The sequence below is a fragment of the Pangasianodon hypophthalmus genome, chromosome 3, assembly GCF_027358585.1.
Source record: "Pangasianodon hypophthalmus isolate fPanHyp1 chromosome 3, fPanHyp1.pri, whole genome shotgun sequence".
NCBI lineage: Eukaryota > Metazoa > Chordata > Actinopteri > Siluriformes > Pangasiidae > Pangasianodon > Pangasianodon hypophthalmus.
Window position 1 is genome coordinate 21,783,072 of NC_069712.1, and position 16,678 is coordinate 21,799,749.

General features: G+C 38.6%; 1 protein-coding gene across 2 annotated transcripts in view; it reads right to left on the bottom strand.

Annotated features, from left to right (window-relative positions):
• Positions 1 to 16,678, bottom strand: part of prkceb (protein kinase C, epsilon b) — an 88,410-nt gene that overhangs the window by 29,398 nt on the left and 42,334 nt on the right. The window contains exons 3-10 of one of the 2 annotated variants that reach the window (XM_026942151.3): positions 9,903 to 10,062; positions 8,781 to 8,815; positions 8,576 to 8,664; positions 8,224 to 8,353; positions 7,151 to 7,293; positions 6,111 to 6,204; positions 5,602 to 5,816; positions 2,924 to 3,097 (exon numbers count right to left, since the gene is read on the bottom strand). In XM_026942151.3, the coding sequence (XP_026797952.1) occupies positions 2,924 to 3,097; positions 5,602 to 5,816; positions 6,111 to 6,204; positions 7,151 to 7,293; positions 8,224 to 8,353; positions 8,576 to 8,664; positions 8,781 to 8,815; positions 9,903 to 10,062 (1,040 nt within the window). Of the gene's footprint in view, positions 1 to 2,923; positions 3,098 to 5,601; positions 5,817 to 6,110; positions 6,205 to 7,150; positions 7,294 to 8,223; positions 8,354 to 8,575; positions 8,665 to 8,780; positions 8,816 to 9,902; positions 10,066 to 16,678 lie in introns of both variants that reach the window. The other variant, XM_026942143.3, reaches the window with a different exon arrangement.

Here is a 16,678-nt window from a genome sequence, read left to right on the forward strand (position 1 = left end):
TATCGAATTTAACTGCAAAAAGTCTTTCATTTTCTTTGTTTGTTTGTTTGTTTCTTTCTTTCTTTCTGCTTGAATACATGTTAGCTTGCTTGCTTTGACACTTTTTACTCACACTGAACCCCCCCCCCCCCCCCCAAAAAAAACCCAGAAAAACAAGCCAACCAGATAAAATAACACATGGAAAGGGTCCAGCAAAAATAAAAAAAGCCATAAATACAGGACAGATTGTTACTCGTGTGGTTATGGTAGTGTAAGTATGGCTTGGTTGATGACGGTGCTCAAACACTGTGCATTTTGGCTGTGGGGACCAAGTCCAGGCAGTGACGTCCTTGGCAGTGCCTGATGGCAAATTACACATAGTGGGAACATTAAATGGAGCGAGGGAAGGGGTGATGTTAACGAGAAGTCAGCCTGGTGCACTATATGTGGTGCGACAAAGGACTGATGAGAGAGCAGGGCGAAAGAGTGAAGGAAAAATTGAAGAGAAGGGAACACACATCTGCTCAGCTGCTTTTCATTCAATGAGATTTGATTAGGGCATGGGAAATTTACACAAGTACACAATTTATAAAAGTACACAAGAAGAGCACCAGGAAACACTTTTTGGGCTGTATTCAGTGTCAGCGATTTAAGTCCAAAAGTTACGTAAATATTTACACAGGGAAAGTTATGCATATTTAGAGACGGGTTCTGCAGGTGTTTGAGTTGATTTTTTGGGCACATTATTCATATTATTAAAATCACCTGCATGTAATTCCTGCCTCCGAAATTGGCAGATTTTTCCTGAGTAAAAGCGTCCAAGATAGTTTTCAATAGCATCTAGATCACCAAATTTAAACACAAGCAATTGCCCGAAAAAATCAGAAAATAGAAAATGCAGACTAAAGAAGCACAGTGTTTTTTTTTTCTTTGCTGTCAAATGTGATATATTGTGATGTAAATGCAAGAGATAATTAAAAATGAACTAATGAACAATTTAAACAAAACAAAAAATTCAATTCAATTCAATTTTATTTGTATAGCGCTTTTAACAATGGACATTGTCACAAAGCAGCTTTACAGAAATAAATGGATTCACAAAAATATATTGTAAATATTTGAATTTATAACTGTGAATTTATCCCTAATGAGCAAGCCAGTGGCGACGGTGGCAAGGAAAAACTCCCCGAGAAGATATGAGGAAGAAACCTTGAGAGGAACCAGACTCAAAAGGGAACCCATCCTCATCTGGGTGCAACGGAAAACGGGTGCAACGGAAAAAAGACTAATACAGTGGCATGTAAATGAGAAGATGGTAAGCAACATGTAATATTAATTTAGTATATTGCCAGTACATTACTGTATGAATAGGCCTGGTTGTAGTTGCCACATTAATCACTGCAAATTTGGTTTAATTAAACACTGTAGCTATAAAACAATAGCTTTCACTCTCCTTATTTTAGGGGTAATTTAGGGGTGATTTAGGGGTAGATAGGCATAGCTGTTTTGGGAAAACAAACAGCATATGGAATACACATTAGGGCTGATAAAGATCAGCAGCCCATTATGTAAGGCCCACAACAATCGCCTGTGTTAGAGCAGAGCAAAGACGAGGCTAATGCGCCCATTAGCAGGACCAAAGAACATGAAACAGTCTGAATGTGAAGAGAAAGAAAAATCCAGTAGGATATGAAGACAGAAAAACAGAAAGTTTGCTGTACTTTGTTATGAATTTAAACATGCGTAATGAAAAATGTTTAATGAATATTATAAATACTTTTCTGATTCCCAACTCTAATTAGCTACGGTGTTAGCTGAACAGCGTCACTCAATCTGCAGTCCCAAGGAATATTCTGAACACCATTATCCACTAATCACCATTCCACACTTCAGAAACGCTGCCTTCTCTCTTCCTCCATCCTGAAACTCACTTTTTTCTCCCACTTCCTCCAGCTTGTATCCACAGCCTGTTTCCTCTCGTCTCTCCTCCTCAGCCTGGCGCCACCCACCCGTGCTCTCTTATCCCCTCCCTCTCCTCCCAACTTCCAGAACACAATGTTCCCTGGCTTGTTTGGGGAAACGGTAGAAATAAATAAATTAGAAGGGAGTAGGACGACATTATTACGGACGACTGCGGGTTCAAGCCGGGGGAAAACAAACAAGAAGCCTGGCTGAGGTGACAGTTCTGTAGTCCCACTGTTCTACAATACATGAGTCAGGCTCACACACTACACAGTGGATGGTACACATTAAACCCACAATTCAACACACGGGCACAGGAGTCTAGTGATGAGCATCTTGTTCAGATGAGTGTCTCTAATTCACAGTGTGAGCCTAAGAAGAGGGAGGATGCTAATACAATAGACCTATTTACCTATGTTTCTTCATTAGGACCAGTCTAATGTAAAAAAAAAAAAAAAAAAAGTCAAATACTCTTCCCATCATAGGGACATATACAATATATCTACAGGGTTTCCCATAGTTTCAGCATCATAGGAGGAGAAATGCTTTTATTTACAGAACCTGCTCAATATGTCTTTGATTTTGATTTGAGTAGAATTATATGGATTCATTCTTCCTTCCTCAGACACATGATGGATTGTAGAAATATAAAGAAATATACATTAAGCCTATGATGCTGGACTTATGGGGTGCCCATTATTTTGGATATACTATATATACAGATATACTGTATTATTTATTAAATTTCCAACCCACTTGGCGCTGACAAACACAAAATTCAAGGATGACTACAATTAAAATCATGTAATATATTGTTAGCAGTCAACTAAATATAATGACAAAGTCACTGAAGCATATGAAGCTGACATAATGTAGGTTTTTATCTCCCCCTAGTGGTGTATTAATGTCAATGCATTTTAGACTAAATACTATATAACAGAAACTGAATGTAAAAGGTCGTGACTAAGAGTGTGGTGTGTACCTTCGTCTGGAAGCAGCAGAAAAGCTGGGTCAGGTAGGGGTGTTTTCTGGCCAGAGCCAGGATGCGTTTCTCTGTAAGAGTGCAATCCACATCGTCATCCTGCAGGATCACGTCTTTCTTCAGCACCTTCACTGCATACACCTCGTCTGTGCCTCTGAGCTCAGCCAGCATCACCTGCACAAACACACACAAACGATGTTAACATGAGGAAGAGTGATGCTCCTGATGCTACAAAATTGTGCTGTTAAGTCTTAAAATATCTGGAATTCCATGAGCTCTGAAAGAGGAAACATGGATTTAGAGTTACATTCAGGTAAGTATTCTTAAGACATGTAAGACTTTTCTAATACCAAATTTGCAGTTCTGCCAGAGGACTCATACCTAGTTTTTTTGTCCTTAAATGCCTCTGTTTCCATCAACACATTCAGGGTCTTGAGTACCACAGGAGGTAAATCAGTCCAACAACATTATGGAACCTCTGTCATGTTTAACATTTAACCTTAAGAAGGTTGTTCTTTTTCTTATGAGCTTTATTTTGCAACCTATAAACAAAATGTTGGTCTGCACTGCTACACTGATTTCATCCGTCCATAGAACATTCTCCCTGAAGGACTGTGGTTTTTCTAGGTAGATTCAGGAAAAGATTAGTCATATCTTTCATATCTTTCATTAGTCATATCTTTTTGGTCTTTCAATATCGGCATCCTCCTTGTCCCATAACGCTCTTCTCTTTGTGTGTCGTGTTATGGGTTGAAACTATCAGTCCAGAAAGCTTCAGGTCAGCTTTAAGCTTTTTGGATATTATTCATGGTGAGTTTTTTAAAAGTTCACACTAGCTTTAAAATTTTTTTTTGAGATTTTCTTGACCATCTCATGAGCTGCAAAGTCAAAAGTAGAAAAATATGTCAAATATGTGTCTAGAAATTTGCGATTTGTGAAAGAACAGGAAACGAGATTGATCTTTTTTAAACTTTGCTGCTCTGTACCCAACAAATGATTGTTTATAGATCAAAACAGTTTTTCCAGAAGTTGTACACTATATGGCCGAATGTTCGTGGACACCTACGCCACCCATACGTGGTTCTTCCCCAGACCGTTGCCACAAAGTTAAAAGCACAGAATTGTATAGAATGTCTTTGTATGCTGTAGCATTACAATTTCTCCTCACTAGAGCTAAGGAGCCCAAAGTTGTTCCAGCATGACGATGCCCCTACGCACAAAGCGAGGTCCATGAAGACATGATTTGCCAAGTTTGGAGTGGAAGAACTCAAGTGGTCTGCACAGAGCCCTGACCTCAACCCCACTGAACACCTTTGGGATGAACTGGGGCAGGCCTTCTTGTCTGACATCAGTGCCTGACCTCACTAATCCGCTTGTGTCTGAAAGAGCACAAATCCCAAAAGCTATGGAAAGCCTTCCCAGAAGAGTGGAGGTTGTTATAGCAGCAAAGAGGGGGTCATGGTTTTGGAAAGGGAAGCACATATGAGTGTGACGGTCAGGTGCCCATGGACTTTTGGCCATATAGTATATGTCACATGCTAAAACACATGGGTGCCTGTAATCTTAACAAGAGCTGTACTGTAAATTTTTACAAGCACATTTACAAACTTATGACCATGTACATTTGCATTTACACTGAAGACAATGTCAGACTCAATGATTTTTTTTTAAGACGTACATTAAAAAGACATGAATAAAATTTCTTTATACCTGATTTTGGGAATTTATTCACCACATCTATGTTTATTGCACTCACCCAAATAATACTTCATTAATCATGATAATAATGAGAACAGATCACTAGTGAAACCAAATATAGCAGCATGTGCACCTGGAAACCAGCAAGCACCAAATGGCGAAGGCTTAGAGAAAGGAGGCCACTAAATGAGATATCTTTTGCAGTCAGTTTTATATAAATTCACTCGTCAGTTCACTGCAGTCTGAGATTACACCACTGCATGGCACTAAAACCAAAATCAGATGCTTTTGACTTGGTCCAATGATGGTGGAATGAATTACTCCTTAATTTGCTCTATAGCTTCCCTTACAATTTTCAGGAAATGGCTAAAGACTGTGCAGAGCTCCTGCCCATCATCAGCTTCCTCTCACGCTCATCTATATAGCCCATGCTACTCATTTGTAAAGTGATTGATGATCTGTGTTCCTTTCCATTACATATGTTACTATAATTATTGTTCTTACTGTATATTACTATTATTATTGCAAGTTAGCCTTCTTAAATTTGCATGATTCAAGCATTTGTACATTACCTGGCAGCCGTGACTTGTGTTTGTAGCACTGATAAACACTAGAAATTTGCTCTAACCCTGATGGCTCACTCAGTTCTTCCTAAAACTATCTGGCACTTGCTTTTTGGTCATGTTTTAGCACTTGTAAGGCTGTCAGCATGTCTACAGGCTATATGTTTGGATTGGATTTTGCCTCACTTGCTTAAGAGAAAAGTGTCTGCCAAATGCAAATGCAAAATACAATAAGCTGGAAGACTCTGTGTTTTTTCATTGCTTAGAACATATATTTCATGTAAGTGCTACATTAACATATTGGTATAAGATGTAGAAGCTGCAAGCTAAACACTCAACACTCTTTCCAAAATTAAACCATCATCCAGAAAACAGGTGCCCTAGTAACAGAGTGGCGGTTTATTTTGGGTGGTTCACCTTGCCAAAGCTGCCCTTGCCAAGCACTTTTATGAAGTTGAAGTCCTCCAAGTTCATTCTTTTAGACTGCAGTGTCTTCACTTCCCCGTTCTCTCGGCCCTCCCCCGTCTCCTCTGAGCAGCCCTCACTCGGGGATGAAGCTGGCTCTGCTTTCAGCTCCTCCCCGCGGTGATCAAAAGACAGCGCTTTCCTGATGTTCTCCAGATCCTTTATGTCTGTATGCAGGGAGAAGCACTTCTCAAACACAAATAATTCTCAAGTAAAGAGTATAAGGTTCTGCAGGTCTATGTGTTATTTTAAACATTTTGTTTCAATAACATGAGCTAATGCAGTTATTATTGACATGCAGCTGCTGCTTTTTTTACTCATTAGCATTAGCACTCATTAGCAAATCTTTTAAATAGCTTTTATATTAGGTGAAATATTAAGCAGAGATTTACAAGCGTTTGGATTTGTGCTCTAAGTTACAAACATACACTGAAGTTGACAGATGACGAGTGTGTGCATACCCTGGTCACATGGTGAAGTGGGTGCTGATTTGGAGCGATCCTCCTCTGTTTGTGGAGTTATTGGCAGAGGCTGAGGGTCTGCACCTTGACTGATCTGTGTGGCACATAGCACAATGAGTATTAATGTGAATGAAAGATGTGATATTAGACCCCCACACCCATCACTGTTTCGAAATTACAGCCGCTGCAATAAAACACTTTGTTCTGATTATGTTGGGAATACAATCACTTTAGCATGGTTCTTATCAAGCAAATCTTACTTACATTGGCTTTTTAAACAAAGGGAGGTAGTACTGTACTACAATAACAATAATAGGAAAAGGAGTAATATGGACTGGGCTTTGAGTAGTGAGTGCAGTGTCTAATTCACTGCAGAGGCAGAGCAAATAGCAAACGACGGAGCAACTGCTTTACAAGAAAATGGCGAATGACTGATGAACAAATTCTGTCCTGTTCAAAAATTACACCTTAACTTCAAAAAGGTAAATTCATGGTGTAACTGTAAATTTGTTATATTTTTAGGGATCTATGATATTTTCCTATTCCTGCCTCTCATAGTCTAAGAGAATCTTCAGATTGTAGAAGCATGATTAACCCTTTAAACACCCAGAACAGACATCATGATGGTTTCAGTGTAGTTACTAAATAATTCATAATAATTACTGAATAATATGCTGTACATAGTTGCTCTACACAAGCTGTATTTAATTATTATGGAATATTTGTGTTTTTTCTTATTTTCTACTGATTGATTTTTTTTCTTCTTTTTTAACTTCTCTTACTTCCCCTTTAAAACTGTCTTTTATAAATTTAAATTACTAAATAGTTACTAAATAAAGATGATGATGTTATGATGTTGATCATTATTATTATTATTAGTAGTAGTAGTAGTACGAGTAGTAGTAGTGTAGTAGTATTGAATAAGTAGCCAAGATTTAAGAGAAGTGGTTTAAGGGGTTGAATTTTGACTGCAGTTAAATACTACAATTTCCTCATCATGCCCGTTTGGAGAGCAGAATTCCCCCTGATCATCCTCTTGCCTTTTTCCTCCTCTGTGTGCTGCTGGAGATTTTATCAGGCGTCACTCCGAGGTCAGACAGCACTTTAGCAATGCCCCGTGCATTGACGCCACAGTTTGGGGCTACATTACTTTCACAGCGTCTGTGTACATTCATCTTACACACTGCAGAGAGGGAGAGATGGACAAAAATAGGTATATATTACAATATCTGACAAATTACATTTCTCTAACAAGATCATTCCTTATAATATATAATGAATGAATGAATTAAATGATGATTAAAATACATATAACTCGAGCCATTACACTCTAACCCATCTACACTATACACTTTACACTCTATGGAAAAATATAAATATAAATAGGGAGGACTGTATTAATTCCATCAGGCAGTAACTGTTAAAAAAAAACTATTGTAAGTTTACATGTTAGCATTTGAATGAAATATATGGCAACACAATAACTCTGAAAGATGAAGCAAAACATTTTTGAAAGCGATATTCATATATATGTATTTCAGTTTCTCACACTGTCATGGTTATGCTGAAATCAGCGCTGAACTACATTACCAGTTACATTATCAGTTCCTGCATGTCATATAAATGTTTTTGCTTTATATCCAATTAATTTTATTGTTCTTGTTTCACGGTTGTTTATGTTACACTTTTTCAATAAAATCTGCACTTGCATCAGCTGCCTCTACAAAATCCCTGACAGACATATCTAAATTATAATAATTAAAAAAATTGATTATTGATTATGATGGATTTTGCATCAGTCTTTAATAAATGATGAAATAAAAACAGCTCTCTGACTCTTGCTTCCTTCTGCACTCTTTAATGCATTTTTGCGCATGCGTGTGTGTGTGTGCAGAACCTCCTGCAGAGCTCTACCATTTCCATCACGTGGTCACAACCCGAGCTGATGAGGAATGTGAACACATTTGAACAAATTATATGGTTTCATTTTCATACAAATGAAACTGCAAGAAAAGATAGGATCATTACCACCACTCCTAATCCCAACCTTATTATTATTACTTTTTATTATTATAAGTTGGTACATGTGAGGCCATGTTGGATGTCGGCTCACCTTTGCACTGCAGTCCTTGCCTCATCAACCCCCACAGTAACGAGCCGCAGTGGTCACAGAATGTGGGCACTTTGTAGTTGTGAATACTGAATTTGTGGGGCATGTTCACACTGAAGCGCTGAGAGCCCACCTGCAGGGGGAGACCAAGCACACACCACCACAGCAGATCAGACTGGAAAACTTACTCCATTATACTGATGCTTATCTAAGTGCTGTTACATGTCTCATGTGTGTATAAATTTTCTATATATCCAACTTTTATTTCAGCATTTTAATATTTAGCACCTTCAGGTGTTTTTATAAATAATAATTTCAAACAGCATGGCTCAACCAGACACTTCCTGTTTCTTACCTCCTCAGCTGTGTCCTCCTGTTTCTTTAGCCCTGCACACTTGGTTATGATAAGCTCATGACAGCGTTTGTGGACCACACATGTGCACACTAACCAGCACAACAGAGAGAGAGCACATGAGAACACGGCCAGCTCACTTTAGACACTTTTTTATTTAGATCCAGTAAGTTCTGGAGATAAATGGTTAGAGAATGTAGGGTTTTACCTTGACACTGATAGCCCTGCTTTCCTAGAACACCCCTGTGTGCAAAGAAAGAGAACAACTGTAGTTAATTTATATGCAGTACTCTGCAAAATCTTAGGCACATGCAAAGAAATGCTGTAACGATGCCTTCAAAAATAATGAAATGAAACGTTTCTACATAAAAAATGCTATAAAGAGCAGTAAACAGTAATAAATTAAATAAACTTAATATTTGTTGTGACATCACATTGCTTTTCTAAACAAAAGAACATCAGTAGTCTCAAGTACAATTTGTGTATATTATTAATACCAATTAATAAAATTAATCCCACAATGTGCAATATAGACCAACATGTTTGTGGTTGTTAACTGGCAAAATTCGCTAACTGAGATTGCAGAGCATGTTTTAATATTTATACCTGCACACCAGAGTTCAGTAAGTTATCATCATTTTAATGTTTTACTTTTTGTTAATTTATGTGGGCTAATTTTTAGTTATAGATTGTGTAAGCATTAGTGAATACAGATTAATACAGATTAATACCTGTTAAATTATTTTGTTATGTTGTTAACATTACTTTAGGTTTATTATTGCTGAAGTTTGTGCTTTGTTAATGTTAAATATTGTAGTAAATAATGTTAGTTAAGGGAACCTAAATGTAAAGTATTACTCATATCTCCTCTGTGTGAAAGTGCACCAGCTGTAGCACGTAGCAGTGTGTGTTGCAGCACTTATATGCTGAACTTGTGACACTGCGCACACACAATAGATATATTCAATAAACTCCTACTGTAGTGTCGCTCCTGCCTGCAGTGATTTATGACTTATTGGCAACAGGTTCTCTAAAGGTAATCCAGTCATAAAGACATTGTACTTAGGGGGAAGACAACACTGACTGGAGACTCAGCTGGTGTGTGTAAACAGATGGGAATGTACACACAGTCCTGCCAGTGTCTTGTGCAAACAGCCTCAGAGTTGTAAGCTGGAATATGGTGAACTTGTGTACTCACCTGCTCCACCACACTCTGTCACACAAACACATTCTCTATTGTCTCTGTATCTCCTTGTAAACAAAGCTGATTTTCATAAATCTAGCTTGCCTCTATTACCACCCCGGAGTCTGTGCAGATGTGTGCACTCACCAGATGAATTCGCGGCAGTGTGAGCAATAGGTGGGTTGTCTCAGGTAGGTGGCCATGAACTTGTGGCCATTGACCTGATGCACTCTCCTCCGCACAGCTCCCTGCCTTTTCCTGGGCCGCATACGCTCGCGAAACACTCTCTCCTCATTTTCAAAGCTGCCTGCTGATAAACACACGCACATACACATTTCTCAAACCTCTGCATTGTCTTGTACGGATATGTCATATTTAACTGAAGACGACAAAAATAGCCCACAGCGTGTCATGTTTCTGCAGCTCCCTTTTCACAGCATACAATAATTGACTCTCATGCCATATCATCATATGACATTTAGAAAGCATAATGCTATTTTACACTATAAACACATTCCTTGCAGCAACATTATTGTTTTTACTGTTGATACTGAGGAAAATATCAGGCCTGGGCCAAATACAGGATAAAAGGTTATATTTAAGACAACAGATAAAGATTTTATTTTTTATCCAACCCAGATGATTTTCTCAAATACACCATGCGATTCCAGAATACAGAGGCTCTCACTGTGCTTGCATGTGACACATTTGTAAGTTTCTTATGCAATGATTCTCAAACTAGTTTACAAATACCACTTGGGGTCCTATGTTTTACAATTTTTAATCAAAAATAGGGCACATTAACCTGATGTATAATACACACATTCACCCCTAAGGGCAATTTCGTGTTGCCAATTCACCTACCAGCATGTTTTTAGGAGGAAACTGAAGGACCCGGTGGAAACCCATATGGATATTTGGATATCACAGACAGTAACCTGAGTTCAGGATCAAACTGGGGACACTGAAGCTATGAGATGCTACCCGTTGTGCCACCATGTTGCCCATAACCGAGGTTTTAGAAAAGAAATAACATGCAAACAGAGTCCAGTGAACAGTGAAGAACAGAAGCTGATTTAACATTTTATGTGCTTTAGTGCTTTCTCTAGTAGTGAAATTATAAAACATTTATTATGAAATTATTAAGCTCTTGGGTCCCTGGTTCAATCCTGAGCTTGGGGTAATTTCTGTGTGGAGTTTCTATGCATATTATATAGATATTATATAAAACCCTTGTGAGTTTTTCTTTTAAGTTCTCTGGTTTCCTCCCACCTCCAAAAACCATGCCAATCGGCAGATCTAAATTTAGTTCCTGTCCTGTTGTTTGTCCTTACACACACACACACACACACACACACACACACACCTACATTCAAGAGGATCCCCAAGCATTTGAAAGACATTTTTGTCTGTTTCCACAATGTAATATTGTAATATTGTTTATATTACTATAAATAAATATTAAGATAATAATATGAGATTTTAGAAAAACATTTTATATCGGTATTCCTATAACATAATTTTGCTCAATATATCAATAGAGATGGTATGGGTCAGTGGAACATATATTGTAGAACAGAGCATAAGGGTTAAAATATAACATTATGTGTTATATCCCATTGCATACAATATATTCTTATACATTATCTTAGTAAAACCTTTCTGGATGTAACTCTTATGCTTAGATATGTGTTTGTGTTTGTGTTCACTGGGGCCACACAGAGCTAGTGATCAATGGATTGACGGAGCACAGCACTGACCAGATCACCAATATTGGACATCTGTCAGACCTACATGCATGAGCGCACGTACAGACAATAGTGGTGAGTGCAAACACTACTCCAGCAGAGAAGAGGTAAACATATTCTGCGCACACTTTGCGGAACAAACCTGCCCTCCAAAAAGCCGTTTTCATGATGGAGCATGTTAGGATATCCCCTGGCATGTACACAGAGTTGGCATTTACACTGATATTCAATGCTTCCCTGTCACAATCCATTATACTCATGTTTTTTTTTAATCCATTATAGCCCCAGTCCCCAAAAAGTCAAAACTAGACCACATAAAGGACTACTGACCAATTGCATTAACTTTAGTAGTAATGAAGTGCTTTGAGAGGCTAACTGAAGACTATATTTGCTCGTCACTGCCTGCCACACTGGACCCACTACAATTTGCTTACCATCCTAGCGGATATAATAGGTTTCATTCTAAATACTGCTCTAAGTCACCTGGACAACAGCGAGGAAGCTATGTATGAAAGGGCTGAAATGATTACAGCTTGGCATTTAACACCATAGACCACTGACAATCTCATAACCAAACGTGCAGATCTAGGAATAAACATCTCCCTATGTGACCAGGTTCTGAACTTCTTGATAGGCAGGCCCCAAGTGTTTAGAGCCAGCAGGCACACCTCTCCAACCTTCACCCAAAGCATGGGCTGTATCCTGAGCCCCCTGCTGTATTTCCTTTTCACACATGACTACACTGCCATTTCCCACTCCGTTTGCTGACAACACAATAGTGTGGGCCTGGTCTCTAAGAATAATGAGACAGTTTACCTGATGGAGGTGGATAACCTGACATGCTGGTACGAGGAAAACAAACTCCACCTGAATGTCAACAAGATGATGGAAATGATTGTGGAATTTGGCAGGTGCACTACCAGCTCCTCAACATCAGCAGAACTCCCACTGAGCGGGCACAGAGCTTTAAATATAGTGTCCGTATCACCGGAGTTTTAACATGGACCACACACCCCAACATTATAGTGAAGAAGGCACACCACTGTGCACCACTTCAGGCAGCTACAGAAATTCAGGTTGCACTCTGAGATATTAAGGACTTTGTGTTTGGAACTGGCTGATATTTTTATCCAAAGAAATGTACAGTTGAGACAGGATACAGCTGAGCAGTTGTGGGATTAAGAGCCTTGTCCAAGGACCCAACAGTGGCAGCTTGGTGATGTTAAGATTTGAACTCACAACCTGGTCATTAGTCCAGAGTCTTAAGCTGGTTTTACTTTATGCAATATTCCAGCAGACTTTTACAAGTATTACTTGCCATAATGCGCGAAATGATACCAATAAAAAAATTCTATAACAGACTGTGCAATAAAATGTGTTCTTCATGTCAGATTACATGATGAAGATAGCTACTAGGTTCTGCCATACTGGGTGTACAGCGACTCAGCACAAGTTTGTAGTTTCACATTTTCATAATAGTAAATAAACTCTTTGAACAGAGCATTTGCATGCTAATTAGCTAGCTACACACCTGGAAGCTGTGATTTATCATCAGGTTCTTTCTCTGTCGCGTCCCCTTTTGTCCTGTCATGATATCTGTGGTGAGACATTGCGGAGACATTCTGTCTGCTGCCGCAATTCAACAAACTGCTTTTCTTTTAAATCCAATATCTTTTGTTTACATTTCACCATTGCCACTGATGTGTTTGTAGCTGTCCCGTGAGTTCTGTGTAATCATATGCTGTCCTCCTATTGGTAGATTTTAGACGAGTGTCATAGCAGCAGTTACACTGAGATTTTTAATTTAAAATGTTCTGACACTGCCAGAACTTTGTCGCCAGTTGTCGTTGATCACAGCGGCTCTAAATCGACCATCCGTGACCATGTCACATGAGATCACCGATCTCAACTTTCGACAATGTACAATTGTGCCTGTGACACCACCAGAGCCTGATTCACCACTCCCGTTACATGCCGTAAAACGCATCCTGTCATGCTAATGCTGACAATGCATCACCACCTTGCTCAGGAACAGCACTAAACAGAGCTCTGCAAATACTGGATACATCATTAGACAGAGATTTACAGACCAGCAGGACATCTAGAAAAAGAGGTACAGGACAAATGCTAAGAGCATCACCAAGGATCTCTGCCACCAAAACAATGTCCTCTTCTCAATGCTGCTGTCTGAAAAGTGCTCCTGCAGCCTGAAGACCAACACTGAAAGGCTTAATCGGAGCTTTTTCTCCTTTACTGTCTCTCTCCACACTGCATTACACTCTACATGGCTACTTAGTTCTGCACTCTTTATAGATGCGTCATACAGGAACATGGATTTATCTCTCCTTATTTATCACACTCCATTGTTTATATTCTGCACAACTCTGCACATGTCTGCTTTCACCTGTCATAGATACATCATGTACATACACAATCAATTAAATTTACATTAATTAACATATTCCATTGTAGGCTTATAGTATTTAGTATCGTGTGTCCTCTGTATATGTAAAAAAAAAAAAAATTCTCTTGTACTTTTGACGTGCTTTGCACACAGTTTATCAGGTTGGCAAGCAGGCATTTCACTGCACCTTGTACACTGTATGGTTGTGTATGTGACATGTCCCTCTCTCTCACACACTCTATTTCCCTCTCTGTGGAAAATGTAGAACAGTGATCACTCTTGAGTATTCCCTCATGTGACCGTATCACTTTGCTGAGGATAGAAAGAGAGTGAGAGCTCAACCTGCCACCACAACTGTCAGTTAAAAAAGGAAGTTATTCTATTAATAATAAAGCCAAAACAGAAAAACAGACAGGCAGCACTTCAATTCTGAAAATGCTGGCTGAAAAAGTCGGCATAAATAGATAAGTATTCACACATACACACACTCTCAGAAAGCGTGTGATGAATGTATTTGAGTATCAACGTTCAAGTGTTCTAAGGAACCGGGTCTTCTTTCTGAACTAAAACATGAAGATGAACAAGAGGCCAGATTTTAAGCCTCTTATTTCAGGTCATGCAGCATTACAGTTTCTCAAACAGAGACTTTTTGTTGCCTTCAAAAGCACTGATTTTTGTATTAAATGCTGTTCAAGTTAGCTTGTGTACTTCTGCTTTTGTATATTACTGTGTTGTTCTGGCTACATTAGACCAGCCTTTCCACTATGTTCAAGTGTCATGTCTGTTGAACATCCATGATTACAGCACCAGGATATGCGACATAATTGTGAATGAGCACAAAACAGGAAGCTTAGTATTTCATAAATGCTACCCTTTCACTGAGGTGGCTTCGACCTTTAGTTGTTTCTGACATTAAGTCCAAAGGTTAAAGATCATCAGCTGAAGTCATGTTGTACTGTTTAAATGTAACTGTACTCATTCTCACTCAATGTGATAAGTACTATGCAAATGTATTATGTGGTATTTTACAGGAAAACAAAACATTTTCCATGGAAATTGTTAAGTTGAATACTACATGGCAACGTGAAGTGAAAGCCCACATTGGGCTTGATTCTGAGTGCAGGTTTCTGCCTGTGTGGAGTTCTCTGGTTTCCTCCTACTGTCCAAAAACATGCATGTAGGCAGATTGGTTATGCTAAATTGCCCCTAGGTGTGAATTAGTGTGCGGGTGTGTGTGCATAGTGGCCTGCAATGGACTGGCATACCGTCCAGGTCAGTGCTGCATGGATAGGCTCCGGATCCACAACCCTGCTCAGGGTAAAGTGGTTACTCAAGATGAATGAAACTGCATTTCATGTTTGACCAAGGAAGAATAAAAAAGCCCTTAGCTGCACCAAGTTTCCTTAAAACAGAGCTGTCCACGGTCTCCTCGTCAGACTGTAACGCTACGTTTAACTTGCAGGTTGGAATGACATCATTTTCCACCTAGGCATGTTCAACTTGTGAAGTGGAAAAAATATGGATACCTTCATGTTCATCTTTTGTTAGCAACAACCCAGCCAGTTAGCTGTGATGAGTGATGTATATTTTCCTCCTCAAACAGCAAACTGTGTATTCAATGTTTTAGATTTAACAAGCGAATATGTCTGTATGTTGATTGATCTAAAGCAAATACTTGTATATAAAGCATAACTCATTTAAAGCTATGATGTGCTAATTTGTTTATTTCTGATGCGATGCTCAGCCATGTTGTTTTGATGTGACTCTGTGAACAGAGAAGGAACTTGTAGTTAAGAAGACTACCCCAAGTTGACGAGTAGAAATGTCAAGCTGAGGGGGCGTTTTCTTTGGCATTTACCAGTTAGAGGTGGGTAATTACAAGTCAGAACCTCGAGTCAAATGTAGTATAATATTTTATGTTTCACTAATACTAAAGGCTAAAGCAGGTTAAATTAGAGGTGGAAATAAACTGCAAGGATGGGGCTTAATAATATTAATCTCCATATTGATACATTTTATAAAGATATAAATTAAAATTAATAAAATAAAAATTAAATATAAATTAATTTATTAAATTAAATAAAATATAAATTAAAATTATAAAAATTAAAATTTTGGCTATGTTGTTCACTTTTGGTTAGAAATGATTGAGTGGTCTAACAGTAAAGTGCTAACAAAGCATTCAAACATACTGAGCAAGTGATGATTTGATCATATAAATCGTAAATCAATTAAGGAGGAATATGCACACACACACACACACACACACACCAACAAAAGCAAATATTGACAAGTACTGACACATGACTGCTCAAGCTCCCTGTGTTGTATTATTGACACTGACATACAGTACGCTTCCAAGTGGAGGTCTTGGCTGTGTTTGTCTCATTCTGTTAATAATGTCTGACATTAAATATAAGGTGCAGATAATCCTACGCCTGCTTTTACCTCCATCTATGGGCACAGGACAAGTGGCATCTGTCTAGTCTCAAACTGATGCCATTGAAAAGAGAGTGTCTCATCTGATTATTATACATGAATCCCTCATATCTTCAAACATGGAAGAGAATAGTGTGTGTGTGTGTGTGTGTGTGAGAGAGAGAGAGAGAGAGAGAGAGAAATTAACAAATTGGAACATTATTGGGCATAAAAAGAAAATATGAATCAGTCGAGTGGCTCTTACCGAGAATGCTCTAACTGACCACTTTAGCTTTCAAAAAAGGCAACAGTCATAGAGCTATGTCTTTCCAGCATGAAAACACCACGTGTCC